Source organism: Chiloscyllium punctatum, chromosome 40 (genome assembly GCF_047496795.1).
Source record: "Chiloscyllium punctatum isolate Juve2018m chromosome 40, sChiPun1.3, whole genome shotgun sequence".
NCBI classification, from domain to species: Eukaryota; Metazoa; Chordata; class Chondrichthyes; order Orectolobiformes; family Hemiscylliidae; genus Chiloscyllium; species Chiloscyllium punctatum.
The window spans coordinates 68,903,722-68,920,345 of record NC_092778.1 but is presented as its reverse complement, the minus strand read 5'-3'; the positions used below and the strand labels follow the sequence as shown (position 1 = coordinate 68,920,345).

At 39.7% G+C, this 16,624-nt stretch overlaps 1 protein-coding gene across 1 annotated transcript in view; it reads right to left on the bottom strand.

Annotated features, from left to right (window-relative positions):
* The window catches only part of vps35l (VPS35 endosomal protein sorting factor like), a 149,181-nt gene that overhangs the window by 50,557 nt on the left and 82,000 nt on the right, over positions 1-16,624 (bottom strand). Inside the window, exons 21-26 of the mRNA XM_072560213.1 lie at positions 15,674-15,759; positions 13,530-13,610; positions 10,250-10,313; positions 8,392-8,490; positions 6,195-6,272; positions 5,772-5,886 (exon numbers count right to left, since the gene is read on the bottom strand). Coding sequence (XP_072416314.1) covers positions 5,772-5,886; positions 6,195-6,272; positions 8,392-8,490; positions 10,250-10,313; positions 13,530-13,610; positions 15,674-15,759 — 523 coding nt within the window. The remainder of the gene's footprint in view (positions 1-5,771; positions 5,887-6,194; positions 6,273-8,391; positions 8,491-10,249; positions 10,314-13,529; positions 13,611-15,673; positions 15,760-16,624) is intronic.

Below are 16,624 nucleotides of genomic sequence, written 5' to 3'. Positions count from 1 at the left end.
TGATCAGAAGGCTTTTTGATGCAGGCTTCCACCCACACACTGTTGGGATGGGAGGGAAAAAGCACTATCTGAAGTGTTCTTTGATCACTTGCTGACACTGACAGCCAGTATTGAACAACAGAAAGCCGCCAAACCTGCAAGCATGCTATCTACCAACACAACTATTCCAATGCCTCCCAGACAGATGTTACTGTAAATGGAAACTATGCACACCATGATTTCACAGATTACAACGAATTATGAAATGGTAATAGTCTGCAAATTGCTCTCTAACACTGAACTTGAAAAGATGGTAATATATAAAAGTCTAAGCCACTCAGCTTCTTCTGCTCCAACAATTACAAAAATGAGCTGCATTTTTGAAATATGGCTTGAAATCATAACCAAAAATTAACTTTAAACAACCAGCAAATTGACTGGTTCCAAAATAAATACAAAAAACCCCACAAGAACAGTGCAATTAAAAAAAGGTGCTGGAAGGAGGCTGTCTTGTCCAATAAGCTCCTGTCAGTGGACTGCCCAAGGCTCATGGATAAATCAGAGATAAAGCTCGGCGATTACAGTAGCAGGTGCTATTCCCCCAAATGATGCCACTCTTATTTCAGAGTCCATCAGATGTTACTGGTTCAAGGTTGAAAAACAAATTTGAATTTTTAGAAATGTGATAATATGAAAATGGAAATCGGATTAACAGGAGACAAGAATGATATAGACTAACAAAGAGCAAAAGTTTACTTTAAGTAACATGTGGCCTGTGTGAATTTCAGAAAACACAAGTTCCTAAAATGCACCTGGAACTAAAAAGCCTCTTCTTACATTCTCCAAGACAACTGAAAAAGGTTCACAATGATACATGGTGAAGGCAATGACATAATAGTATTGTGGTTGGACTCGTCATTGAGAACCACAAGAAATGTTGTATTGTGAAGTTTTGGATCCTTTGTCTAAAAGATCGATAGACTGGTATGAGAAGCAGCCCAGAGAAGGCTCACTAGGTTGAGGCTGGGATTGGAGAAACTGTCATGATGACAGATTTAGTAGATTGGGCCTGTAATCATTGGAGTTTAGAAAAATGAGACACAAAACAGCTAAGATCTTGAGAGGTTTTACAGATGGTAGAGGTTGTTTCCCCAAATTGGAGAGTCGAGGGAGTAGACAGCATGACAGAATAAGGAATCACCCAGTTAAGATAGAGATGAAGAAGAACTTTGCTCAGAAGGTAGTGACTCCATGGATTTTTTTTAATATAAACCACATAGAGGGCATTAAATATATCAAGGCTGAGCTAGACAGATCTTTAAACATTAAGAGAATCAAGGGTTACAGGAAAAAGGGCAGAAAAGCAGATTTGAGGATTGTCAGATCAGCCATATGCCATTGATCGTCTCACTGGGCCAAATGGCCTACTTTTGGGTTCGCCACTCAAATAGCAACAGCACAGAATAAGGCCCATCAACCCATTAAGACTGCACCAGTGAAAAATAAGTTCCTAACTATTCTAATTCCATTTACTAGCACTTGGTCCATAGCCTTGTACGCCTTGGTATCACAAGCACATATCTAAACAGTTAAACAGAACATGAAGGTTTCTGCCTCGAATACCCTTACTGACAGAGTTCCAAATTCCCACCATCCTTTGGGCAAAAAAAAAATCTTTACATCCTGCTAAGTATCCTCTCTCTCACCATAATCCTATGCTTCCCTCATTTTTGTTCCCGCCACCAAAGGGATTCATTCCCATCGACTCTACCTATGCGCCTCATCATTGTAGTCAGTGGTTAGTACTGCTGCCTCAGTGCCAGGAACCTGGGTTCAATTCCAGCCACAGGCGACTGTGCAAACACCACATGCACATTCTCCCAGTGTCTGCGCGTGTTTCCTCCCACAATCCAAAGATGTGCATGTTAGGTGAATTGGCAGTGCTAAATTGCCCAGTGTTCAGGGATGCATAGATTGGGTGCATTAGTCAGGGGTTAAAATGTAGGGGAACAGGTCTGGGTGGGTTACTCTTTGGAGGGTCAGTGTGGACTTGCTGGGCAGAAGGGCCTGTTTCCATACTGTAGGAAATCTACAAAAAAAAACCTCCATCTTGTCCACTCCCTGCCAGTCTCCTCGGTTCCAGTCTCTCTTCATAAAACCTCTGCATCCCTCCAAAGTAATCTCATCCCTCCGACAATGTGGATTCCAGTACTGCACATTGTACTCTAACTATGGCCTTAATCAATGTTTTATGCAGTTCAAGCATAACAACTCTGCTCTTAAATTCTCTTAGCCAAGGCAAGAGATAGGTCTTATCACTTTATGCACCTGACCCAGGACCTAAAGAAACTGGTGGGCACACACACCATGGTTCTCAGATTCTCTAACTGGTGATTCCTAAGGCCCTACTGTGCATCATGTACTGTCTTGCCTTGTTTATCCTACCCACGGACATCACCTCACACTTATGCAGATTGAACTCCATTTCCAACTACTCAGGCCACCTGTCAAGCTCATCTGTATTATTTTATAATTGGACGCTATGCTCCTCATTATTTATCACCCTACCAAATTTTATATCATCCATGAACTCACTGATCGACCCTCATGCACTCAAATTGTGCAAACACTAATATCAAGGGCCCCACTAGGTACAGACGTCAAGTCAAAAGAACCACCCATTAACCATCATCTGCTGTTTTCTGCCACTCAGCGAGCTCTGAATCAATAGCTAAATTTCTTTGGATTCCATGAGCTTTTAGCTTCACTACCAGTCTCTTGTGCAGGACCTTATCAAAAGCTTTGCTGAAAACCAAGTAGATCACTAAAACATTACCTTCATCTGCACACTAGGTCAATTCTAAAAAATTCAAGCAGGTTGGTCAGACATGACTTCCTCTTGACATAGATATGTTGACTGCTCTTGATTAATCCCTAACCCTCCAAATTCAAATTAATTCTGTCCATTATGATCTTATATCAGGAGGCAAAATGCATAATCCTAGTCCCTCACCAAACAAACACAACCTACATGCAGTAGAAAACTGCAGGAGGATGTGTCATGAAGGGGTACTCATGCAGGAAAACCTAAACGCAATCATATAATTCAAACATTGGTTTATCAGAAATCACACAGGGACAGATCTTCCCAGGCCTTTAGCAGTGCAGGTAATGAGGAGATTGTTGGGGAAAGAAAACAGATCTCAAAATTGAAAATATTTAAAATATTCCCTTTGAAGTTTCAGAAGTGAGTTCTGTATCTTGCTTTTGGTTTTTACTCAATGGGATAGGAGATGTGGCTGGGCTAGCATTTTGTACCTGTCCCTAGTTGCCCTTGAGAAGGTGGTGGTGAGCTGCCTTCTTCAACTGCTGCAGTCCACGTGCTGTAGGTTTACTTATCAGGACCAATGTGATACAATCTACATGTTAATAACACCCAGCTATATTTTGCCATAAACCTGGACTTACTCTGCCTTCCTAAAAGCTCAAATCGAGAGCCCAAGCTTAACACTTACAGAAAGACAAAATCAGAGACCAAATAAGGAAACAGAATATTTTAAATTGTTTCAGTGAACACGCTTCTGTAAACAATTCAATATCTATTCACTGAAATGGTATTTAGGATGGAAATGAAGGCAAGAACAAGTTTATTTGGTTAAGGTTAGTAGAAGAGTTATGTAATTTTTTCTCATTCCTACTTAATTTGTACAATACTGGTGGGTCTCCATAACTGGCCACACATTGCTCAAGACCAACAAATTTCAAGTTACATATTTGGGTCCCCACAAAAAAAAGGTTGACTACAATCAGATTACTTATAATCTTAAATTATAAAACTCTTTACCAATGACAAATTTAACAATTATAATGACAAATTTATAACATGTGAAAGTTATGGATTAATGTAACTACATTTCAAGAATCTCACGGTATCAAAAACTTAACACATTTCAAGAAGGATCATGACTATTTCTCCTGAAAATAGGTATATTTTAAAAAATCTTAAAGGCTGGAATTAACATCCTCATCATGGCATTTTTCTGTTGTTTCCACCAACTGATGGAATGAATTACATTCACAGCATAATAACTAAAAAAGTTTACAGAGGAGTTGGCTTCTATTACATTTTATTTCTTAAAGCCACAAATGAATCTAGACTATATCTACTGTAACAAAACTCAGGGCTCTATCAGGAAAGAGGTAAAAACAATAAGCAGAACAATCTATTTTCTAACACGCTTGAAGTTTATCTTGAAATCACACGGTATTACTAGGGCTCACAACAATTGTAAGAATGTATTCACCTGAAAGAGTGACTAGACCCCGGCACAGAGTGGGTAAAATGTGCCAATAGGTACTTCCCAAAACAGGTCAGACAGGAACTTACTCCCACAACTCTACATTTGCAGGAACGTACAAATTTGAAAGTCTGAATCTTGAACGAATATACTTGGTGTACAATAATATGAATATTTTAATGCACATTCCAACCAAAATTAATCTTAAATATTAGAAACGTATTACTACCCTGGGCAAAGTAAAGAAAATAACAAATGAGCACAACAGGAAGTCGCACATCATTTCTCTAGAAACATAACATTTGCCCATAGCATGTGTTTTCAAGTTATTCAGTATTTACAAGTCCCCAAACAGCACAGTAAATAAATTTCATTGGCAATTAATTGAAATGCATTCCATCTGATAGAGGCATGTAATTCACTGAAACATGTGCCAACTGCCATCTCAGCTACAGAGGAAATCTAATAAACGGTTTGTCCATTGCAAATATTGATGCAGTGCTAAAATGAAGATTTGTCAGCTTCCTCAGTGCAAAAGTTTAAAAAGCCTTAGATGTAGTTCAGTATCTAATCCAAAAAGAGACTCAGAATTCTGTATTCTCTTTGCTCATCAAACACTCAAAATGTGGTTAAAAAAAAGTCAAGGCACAATAAATTGTGATGCTAATTCATTTTGCAATTCCCATGCTTGTACAGTTAACATAAACCAGATTATAATAAACCAATTGAAGATTTGAAGATCCCCACGACTGCTGAATCCTTACTTTTCCATCATCAATCAACTTCCTCATTTGAGAGGATCTCATCTAAACTGGTTTAAAACTTCAGCGATTAAAATCCATGATTGCACCTAGTTTACACATCCAGCTTCAGGCAAGAACCCATGGAACTTCCTTAAGTAAAATTTTAAAAATTCCAAGCTATTGGTGTTTCTCCAAAAAGAGAAAACCAACCCCTGTGCATCTCAACTGAAGCCTAACCCACAACTATTTATTTTCTTTGCTCTTAAAATTCTCCTAATAGAAACAAAATACTCATTACTCTCCAGGACATCATTGCTTGCTCACACTGTTTTACAAAAGAAATCACTAAGGCAACAGGCATGCTTACAAGTGAGTCATTAAACCCCTTCACACATACCAAAAGCCCACGTGCTACTTCAAATTCAAACATGCAGACTTAAAAATAAATATATATAAAGAGGACACATATCTTACTGCCACTACTTCCTCCACAATGAAGAAGTTTAGCATATACCCAATGACAGATATTAGAGCAGTATAAATTTCCTACTTTATCTACCTTCTTCCTTGAAAAGAGGTGCTACATTTGCAGTTTCCAAGCTGTTGGGATCCTTCCAGAACTCAGGGAATTTTGCAAGTTTACAACTAATGCATCCAATTCTTACAAAATCCTAGGATGTAGACCATTAGGTCTATGAAACCTGTCAGTCTTCAGTCATTTATTAATAGTTGTCTGTTATTTTAATCTTACCTTGCGAAAGGCACTGGTTTGCAAGAGCTGTTTGACCAGAGAGCAAGTAGAGATTAAGACGTGCAAAGATACTCGTCAGCGATGGAATTGTAATGAAACAATAGGCAGCACAAGCCTGTGAGTTAGTAAAACAGAAATTATTAACCTTATGAGAAACGATATATAACTTTGTCAGAACCAATTCTGTGTAACTATAAATCATGACTAATACAGTGACTCTTCACAGTCCCTTCTCAGACATTTCAATATTCAAGCTGATCATTCACTTTTCGTTATTTCTAGTGCACAAATGCATAATAACCAATTAAATTTCCAATACATTTTTAATTAAATTAGTTACTGAACAAACTGCATAATGAACACGTGTCCCAAAGCAGTTAAATTGTCAGCATTTCAGAACGCAGCATGAAATTTGAAACTAACCCTCACAAACGCTGCTGTCTTTCTGGAATGGTTGCCTTTCATTACTTTCTTTGTTTCCATTGCAAGTTGATTCACACTCTTTACAAAAAAAAGGAGGAAACACAAACATTACATACTCACAACTGAATTTATATTTGCTGAAAGTGTACTACAATATTTCCCGCGCTTTTGAATCTCAAATCAAGTTTCACTGAACAGAATTTTATAATTCTATCAAGTTTGTGTACTGGGATTCTAATTCAACCTTGGCATTTCATCTAATTTGATCACAGTTTGATTCAAATTCAAATAGTATGTAATCTGAAAATTGTGAAGCAGCAAATTACTGTCAACTTGGAGAGGCATGAATTAGTTAGGGATAGTCAGCATGGCTTGTCAGAAGGAGGTCATGCCTAATGAATTTGTTAGAATTTTTTGAAAACATGATCAAGCAGATGAGGAAAGTTCAGTTGATGTAGTTTATATGGATTTTAGCAAAGCTTTTGACAATGTTCCACATGGGAGACTGATTAAAAACGTTAAAGCACATGGAGTTGAGGAAAACTTGGCGAGATGGATCAGAAATAATAAAACGACACAAAGGATAGTGGTAGAAAGCTGTTCGAGTGACTGGAGGCCAGTATCCTGCAGTGTATCACAACAGCTTTTGCCCGAAGCATCGATTTTCCTGCACTCGGATGCTGCCTGATCTGCTGTGCTTTTCCAGCACCACTGATCTAAACAAGGATCAATACTTTGTTTATTGTTATATACATAAATGATACAAATGAAAATGTAAGGGAAATGTTAAGTACATTTGCAGACGATACCATGATTGGTAGGGTAATTAATAGCAAAGATGGTTGTAGGTTACAGGAAGATATAAATGGGTTAGTCAGGTGGACAGACCAATGTCAGATGATATTTAACCCTGATAAGTGCAAGAGGATGTACTTTAGAAGAAAAAAAACAAGATGAGGGAGTATTTATTGAATGACAGGACACTGGGTAGCTTACAGAAACAGATGGATTTTGGGGTAATTAGTCACAGCACCCTGAAGTTGGCAAAGTACACGAATAGGCAGCATATAGGACAGATGCCTTCAGCAGTCATGGCAAAGAACACACGAGCAAGGAGATAATGCTGGAGTTGTACAGTATTTGTTTGGCACAGCTGGAGTACTGTGTGCACTTCTGGTCACCTTACTGCAGGAAGGATGTGTTTGCACTGGAGGGGGTACAAAGGAGGTTCACTAGGATGCTGCCTGGAATGGAGAAAATGAGCTGTAAGAGGAGACCAGATAGGCTTGGATTGTTTTCTTCACAGCAGAGACGACTGAGTGGGGGGGGGGGGGGGGGCGGCGGGGGAAGAAGGGGACATGATGAGGTGTGTAAGATTATGAGGGGCATGGACAGAGTGAATAGAGACCAGCTCTTCCCTGTGATTGAGGGGTCAATCATGAGGGAGCATAGTTTTAGGGCAAGGAGCAAGAGATTCAGAGGGGATTTGGGGAAAAGAACACCTTTTCACTCAGTAGGCAGTGGGAATCTGGAATGCACTACCTAGGAAAGTAGTGGAGGCTGGAAACCTTAAAACCTTCAAAACATATTTCGCCGAGGACTTGAGATATCATAACATTCTAGGATATTGGACAAGTGCAGGAAATTGGGATTAGTATGCTTTTAGTGGTACTTATGTCAGTGCAGATTTGGTGGGCTGAAGGGATATTTCAGCATTTTATGATTCCATGAACCAAGGAAGTGAGAAAGTTTAATCATACTGCAATTATTAAAAAACCACATGAAGAGCCTGACAGACATTAATTTTACAGATTGTAAATAACCAATGTACTTAAAGAACGCATTGGCAAACAGCGCCCCCTCCTGAAATATGCAAGTACAGCACACCAACTCAAAATTAAAACAATAAAATATCATGGTATATATCGCACGACATCAGGTTATAGTCCAACAGGTTTAATTGGAAGCACTAGCTTTCAGAGCACCCAATGAAGGAGCAGCACTCCCAATTAAACCTGTTGGACTATAACCTGGTGTTGTGTGATTTTTTAAAAAACTTTGTACACCCCAGTCCAACACCGGTATCTCCAAATCATGATATAGAACTATACTGATATAGATAAATCCACTTCCGAGCACAATTCGAGAATTTAAAGGAAAATATTATAGGTTTAGCTTGAACATAATTTCTACTCACATGGATCAATTGGATAAGGACAGGTTCCAAGTTGCAGAAGGTTGATCGGGCTTCCACATAAAAGCTTAGCTGCTGCTCAAAGTCACGACCAAATGAAACCTCACCACCAAATACAGGACAGAAATATAAGGAAAGTATACGTTGGGAGTCAAAATTACAGTGCTTAAGAAACAAAATTAGCACAAAACACAACTTACAAAACAAATTAAACAACAGGAGGAGTAAGTAGAATTATATAATGTACTATCATTTAGCATTCAAAGAGTAAAATATTCCACATATGAATGATCAGAGATCATAATCTAGTTGCTTTTGCAAAAATGCGTGCTTTAACTCACATTAATAGTAATAAATTCACTGGATGGATTACATTACCTACAGTTGAATGGTAGGAATTTCAATCATACAATGATTCAAACAATTTCCATTTTGCTGTAATATTAAATTAGAATACTAGACTGTAATAATTCAGGAAACCCGACTGGGAATGAACATCATTTATGGTTGAACAACAAAATAGAGCCACTACTCACTCTGTACCTAGGCTATTCCCAGCCCAAGACAGACAGTTATGTGCCTGCTCTAGTTAATCTTTCTATTTTGTTATTACACATCTCTGGAACAGGTGAGGCTTGAACACAGGTCTCCTGGTTCAGAGCTAGGGACACAACTCTAGCACCACAAGAGTCCATTTGCGTCTACTCTATAGATATTTTTAATCAACCTGCCAATGTACATTATGACATACCCAGGCCAGATGGGACATGAACCCAGGCCTTCTAGGGCAGAGGTAGGGAATTATCACTACACCACAAGGGCCCCTTGTATGCTATTATTTTCGAATTATTCTCTTCAGAGAAGTTATGACACACCTCAGGAGCAGGTGGGACCTGACCTGAATCCAGGGCTCGCAGTCACTGAGCTACAAGAGGGCCATACTTCTCTAGTAGTTTATTTATTTAAACTGGTTCTTTCTAATTAACCAGGACTCAGAGGACAAGTTCCAGCTGGGCAGGCCATTGCTTTTACCAAGGGAACTCACTCATTCGGCTCCACAGGGAGATTAACTAGTGATTCCCCATGAGCATTGTAGGAGTTATCGCATCAGTCTATTTTTTTCTACAACAAAAAAGGACTCTGAATTATAAGGAATATAGTGCATTGCATTTGAACAACGTGATCATAAATATTGATAGTAGACAAACAGCACTTCAAACCTACTCTGCAATCCAATAAGATTACAGCTTATCCTTTACCTCAGCTCAGCTTTTCCTGTTCAATGCTTGTATCCCTCAATTTCCTGTAAGACCAAAAATCTAACAATCTCAGACTCAAACACACAACCTGGTGACAAAATAGGACTAATTGCAAGAGAAACAGCAGAAACAAGTGATAGACAGGGCTAAGCAATCCCTCAACCAATGTAACAGATGTAAACACTGCCAGAACTAGTCATAATTGGTGGCAGACAATTAAACAACTCACTGGAGGAGGTAGTTCCACAAATATTCTCTTCCTCAATGATGGGAGAACCCAGCCTATCAGTGCAAAACAATAAAGCTGAAAGATCTGCAACAATCTTCAGGCAAAAGTGTTGACTGGGTGATTCATGTTGGCCTCCTCCAGAGGTCCCCAGTATCACAGATGGCAGTCTTTGGACAATTGGAAACACTCCAGGTGATCGCAAAACAAAAAGGTTGGAAACACTGAACACTGCAAAGGCTATGGGCCCTTAAACATTCCAGCAACAGTATTGAAAACTTGTGCTGCAGAACTTGCCCCCAACCCAACTCAGCAACAATTAAAAAATATTGTCTATTCTTGTACATCCAGTTTTACAGCAAAGGCAGGCACTCACCATTCTGATAAATCCACTGATTAAAATGGCCAAACTCCGTTTTTCATCTTCCAATGTTAAAGCACTTCAAGGTGTGTAGACAAACAGGCATAATATTAAAGACTAATTTATTAAAAAGGGCAAACCAATCAAAAACAGGATTATAAAGTACTGTACACTAATTCTCTAACGAAAATTAGAAGAAAATGAATAATTCACAGTAACAAGTGGTTATATTATTCGGAGAAAACGTAATTACAAATAACTTGGAATATAAATATCTGCAATATTTTCCTTCAAACATTAAAAACAATTGCTGTGGAATCTGCATGGAAATAATTATCATGGTTTTCTATCACATATAAAATAGCCTGAGTAACTAATGTTATTAAGCTTAGTTTGGTTTTCTGTTGCAACTCTCTACTGTTTTATAGTCGATATATTTATTAAACACTACTGTGGAGGACAAGCAAACAAGCAGCTCTACTGACAACAGTGCAGAATTGCACCTTCCAACCCAACTCGATGGTGATTCGGATGTTACGGACAAATGTGATTGAATTTTATCTGTCATAAAAGCAAAGAGGTTTCACGTGCCATTTAAAATAATACATCCGTTAAAAAAAATCCCACCATCCCATAGGCTTCTACCACACTAGCAATGTAGGGTGCCAAAACGCTTAGCTTACCAAAACATTGTAAGATATACAAGTACCCAGACAAAATATTTGAGTTCAGTCCTTTAAAAAAAGTGCAAAGTATGGACTGATTAGGGATAGTGGGCGGCACGATGGCATAGTAGTTAGCACTGCTGCCTCACAGCGCCAGAGACTCGGGTTCAATTCCCGACTCAGGCGACTGTGTGGAGTTTGCACATTCTCCCAGTGTCTGCGTGGGTTTTCTCTGGGTGCTCCGGTTTCCTCCCACAACCCAAAAATGTGCAGGTCAGGTGAATTGACCATGCTAAATCGCCCATAGTGTTAGGGTAAATGTAGGGGATTGGGTGGGCTGCGCTTCGGCGGGTCGGTATGGACTTGTTGGGCCGAAGGGCCTGTTTCCACAATGTAAGTAATCTAATCTAATCAACATGGCTTTGTGTGAGAGAAATCATGTCTCACAAACTTGATTGAGTTTTTTGAAGAAGTAACGAAGAGGATTGATGAGGGCAGAGCAGTAGATGTGATCTATATGGACTTCAGCAAGGTGTTCGACAAGGTTCCCCATGGGAGAATGGTAAGCAAGGTTAGATCTCACGGAATACAGGGAGAACTAGACATTTGGATACAGAACTGGCTCAAAGATAGAAGAAAGAGGGTGGTGGTGGAGGGTTGTTTTTCAGGCTGGAGGCCTGTGACCAGTGGAGTGCCACAAGGATCGGTGCTGGGTCCTCTACTTTTTGTCATTTACATAAATGATTTGGATAAGAGCATAAGAGGTACAGTTAGTAAGTTTGCAGATGACATCAAAATTGGAGGTGTAGTGGACAGCGAAGAGGGTTACCTCAGATTACAACAGGATCTTGAACAGATGGGCCAATGGGGTGAGAAGTGGCAGATGGAGTTTAATTCAGATAAATACGAGCTGTTGCGTTTTGGGTAAGCAAATCTTAGCAGGACTTATACACTTAATGGTAAGGTCCTAGGGAGTGTTGCTGAACAAAGAGACCTTGGAGGGCAGGTTCATAGCTCCTTGAAAGTGGAGTCACAGGTAGATAGGCGTTTGGTACGCTTTCTTTTATTGGTCAGAGTATTGAGTACAGGAGTTGGGAGGTCATGTGGCTGTACAGGACATTGGTTAGGCCACTGTTGGAATACTGTGTGAAATTCTGGTCTACTTCCTATCGGAAAGATGTTGTGGAAGGGTTCAGAAAAGATTTACAAGGATGTTGCTATGGTTGGAGGATTTGAGCAAAAGGGAGAGGCTGAACAGGCTGGGGCTGTTTTCCCTGGAGCGTCGGAGACTGAGGGGGCGACTTTATAGGGGTTTACAAAATTATGAGGGGCATGGATAGGATAAACAGACCAAGTATTTTCCCTGGGGTTGGGCAGTCCAGAACTAGAGGGCATAGGTTTAGGGTGAAAGGGGAAAGATAGAAGAGAGAGACCTAAGGGGCAACTTTTTCACACAGGGGGTGGTACGTGTATGGAGTGAGCTGCCAGAGGAATTGGTGGAGGCTGGTATAATTGCAACATTTAAGAGGCATTTGGATGGGTGTATGATTAGGAAGGGATTGAGGGATATGGGCTGGGTACTGGCAGGTGGGACTAGATTGGGTTGGGATATCTGGTCAGCATAGATGGGTTGGACATGCTGTACATCTCTATAACTCTCTCTAATTGACAGCAGCAAATCCAATTAGAAACAGGTAGCTCTTTGATCATATGATTCATAAATGAATTAATTTGCAAAAGCATTACAATTTGATTTGAAGACCGGTATATCATTATAAACAACTTACCAAAATGTTTTCATCAGCACTTCCCAAATCTACAAACTCGATCGTGTAGGAGGACAAGGTAGCAGGTCTAGGGGAACACTGTGCCCTTGGAATTTCCCTCCAAGTCATACAACGTACATAAACATCAGCCCCTCACTGTTCCTGGCTCAAAGTCCTGGAATTCCCTATCTAATCTTAGCCCATAAATGCACTGGTTCAAGACTACAGCTCACCATCAACTTCTCAAGCAGGGACTGACAATAAAGGCTGTATGGAGACACACACACACGCACACAACAAACAGAAAAATTAAAAAAAAGAATAAAACTGAGCCAAAGGATTGTGGATACTGGAAATCAAATAAAAACAAGCTATGGAGAAACACAGCAAGTCTGGAGGAGACCATTTTTCAAAACATTCCGAAGGCTTCAATTCCCAAAACATTGACTCTGCTTTCTCTCCACAGATGCTGCCAGAGCTGCTGAGTTTCTCCAGCACTTTCTGTTTAAAACATCAAATAAAGTGTTGGAAATGGCACAACAGGCTCGTCAACATCTGTAAACAGAAAACCGGTTGCTCTTTACTGATATCTATTTATAAAAGTGCTTGAAACTTAAAATTATTTGCAATATTTTAAGAAAACATGCTAGTGTATATAGTCAGTCAGTTTGAAGGATCCAACAAACAGTAATCAACAATCTATTAGCCACATACTTTAGGGGATGAGGAAAAAGAGTCAAGGAAGAGAATAACAAAATCATTCCAAAGTCAGGAAACAAATTTCTAGGGAAGGTCACTTCTGAGTTCTCACCATTGTTCCAGAAGTCGTTTTTAAATTACTGTTTGAAAGGAATTGTAACTTACTTGACAGAGTCGTGCATTGTCTTGCAAATATGCATCAGAGCATTAAGAATGACAGGGTCACGGGTCAATTCTTGCTGTTGCCTAGAATATAAAACAAAAAAAAATGTCACCTGACGTACAGAAGGGTAATTAATTGAAACATAAATAGAACTCTCTGAAATACTCAGTCAGGCAGCAGCCATGGATTGATAAAAGAGAACTGATGTTTCAGACTAGTGACCTTCAGTCAGAACAGGAATGGATTACAGATGAGGCAGGTTCTCAACAAGTAGAAGATAATGAAGAAAAAAGCCACAAAAGGAAATTTTGTGACAGGTTTAACATCATGGGTGAACTTACAGGTGAAACCAAGGACTGGAAAGCTTGGCATGCTGAATGCACTCCAGGCCGCGCATGGAGCAGATAGGCCAGGTATACTCAGGTCTCATTTATTTAAGTACTGCACACACGAATATGCCTGCACAGTGTTGGCAGTGGAATGAAAACGTGACCACAGGAGCCAAGATAGCCATAAATGGGGAGTCCTGTGATTGATTAACCTATCAATCAATCAATTAGTCTGTTGAGGGACATTGGCTACAAACAGAGACATTGCTGCTTTCAGCTGTGCTGTTAACGCAGCAGCTGAAGGTCACTGGCTGCATGTAGTTGAGGCTCAGGAGCAGTCCAAGACCCAAAATGCAAGAGGTGGTTTTTGACTTGGCTTCTGAGAGTATCAAGGCATTCATGAAGGATCTAGGAGCCACTGATAGTTCAGCGCAGCAGGGGGAGTTGGGTGGAGTGTGAAGGAAGCACAAACTGTAATTGTTTGGAGCAGCAGAGATATACTGGAACTAGGAGACATCCAGTGGCAATGGCAGTTTAGCTAGCGATCTGCAAAATAGCTGGAATTGTTTCAGTGAGTGGATACCAGAGACAGCTTTGGGATTCCAGTTGAACAGAGTCTCAGCAGCCAGTAGCTTGAGATGCTATTGGAAGGGTCTCAAGATTAGATCTTTGAAAGCGAAGAACTAGAATTCTTTGTAAAGGAACCATAACTTAATGCAGTCGTAAAATCAACCTGAGTGTTTTTTAACCCCTCAATGTTTCTTGGTATGTCAGCACCACTGGCTAGGTCAGTATTTATTTCCCAGCCCCAATCTCCGTTGAACTGAGTTACTTGTACAATTAACTATATTGCTGAGGGTCTAAAGTCGTATAAGCAAGATGAGGCAAGGATGGCAGATTCCACAAGAGAATCACAAGCTTTTAAAACAGTCAATGATGGGTTCAGAATAGTTAAGTCACTGAGTCTACGCACGCCAAGAACAATGAGTTGAATATCTTTTTCTGCACAGTAGATCTCTCTGACTCTATGACAGTTTCTTAATCACCACAGATTAGCTTTATATTCTAGATTTATTGATTTCATTTAAATTCCACTAGCTGCCTTGGTAGGATTGAACCAGTGTCTAGAGAGCATTTGCTTGGGGGTCTGGTCGTTACACTGGTCACTGCATTAGCACTACACTTCCATCTTTTTAACGGGCTACTCTGGTTTCTATACACTTCCATTCTCAGGGAGGGAATGAAAAACTAGGCAAGATCTTAAAGGATATTATAACCTTGCATGAAATGATGTGAAATGTAAAACGAGACAGTTGGTACAATGAGAAATGACTTTCTAAAACTGCACTGTCTAGGAGTTCCACTCTATGTCTTGATCAAACAATACCAAGTTTATAACAGATAGCGTCCCAAAAGAGCTAAAAGTATCTTATACTTTAGTATTCATGCTGCTCACTGCAAACTTCACACATATATAGACTTCTTATGGTCTAAAATTGGAGCACAGTTTATTTTTGTCAGACTTCTATTAATATTCAAGGTCCTAAACGAATAGTTAAAATCCAGGGCATGTGTTTGAAGAGGAATTCAAATGCCAACGTGTTTTTGTAAGTACAACAAACTATTATTACATGAATACTTCAAAAGGGGTGAAATAACAAATGGACTTGATTCAGAATTTATAGAAGGTCCAAGATCGTAGTCTTTTAGGTTTAATGCTGGAGAAGGTTATAATAAACATTCACATGGCAGATTTTAATACTTAGAGTCATACAGTCACACACAGTAAATGATACTTCTCATGAGCTTGCGCTTACCTAATAAAAACATTCATAATTGATTTGCAGACCTCCACTTTGACACACTCTTTTTGGAACATATCCAGGAAAGGGAGGAACTTCTCCTGAGAATGGAATACATTAGAAATCAAGTATCGTATCCAGTTATTAGTGTCTCACTAATATCATACAGGATTTAAAGTGCCTTCTTAGGTCTCCATTGTGGATGACAAACATTTATGGCACGTTTTCATTAGATCTCGGAGTACATAGATGGCACAATGTCTCAGTGGTTAGCACTGCTGCCTCTCAGCACCACAGACCAGGGATTGACTCCACACTCGGGCAACCGTCTGCATGGAGTTTGCACATTCTCCCCATGCCTGCGTGGGTTTCCTCCCACAGTGCAAAGATGTGCAGGTTAAATAGATTGGCCGTGCTAAATTGCCCTGTAGTGTCCACAAATGTGTAGACTAAGTGGATTAGCCATGGGAAATGTGGAGTTACGGGGACAGGATTCGGAAGCGGACCTGGGTGAGATACTCTTTGGACAGTCAGTGCAGACTTGGTAGGCCAAATGGCTTCTTCTCGCACTGGAGGGATTCTATTGTGATAACTTAGATGGGATGATGTGCGAATTAAAAATAGATATGCTGGAGATACTCAGCATATCTCTAGCATCTGTAGGAGAGAAACAGTTAATATTTTAAGTTCTTTGGAACAATGAAGTTCATATTGGACTCAAAATCTTGACTGTTTCTCTCAGATGCTACCAGATCTATTGAGTTTCTTCAGCACTTTGATTTTATTTCAGGTTTCCTATATCCACAGTATTTGCTTTAATCTATTCAGTCATTTATTCATTTTTACAGGGGTTTTTAACTGCAACAGTTGCATGGCACTTTCTAACACACATCTTTGGCCTCAGGCACAAAACTATTTATTAACAGTCAAGGTTTTGTTGATGAAAGGGCTGGTTACTATAACATA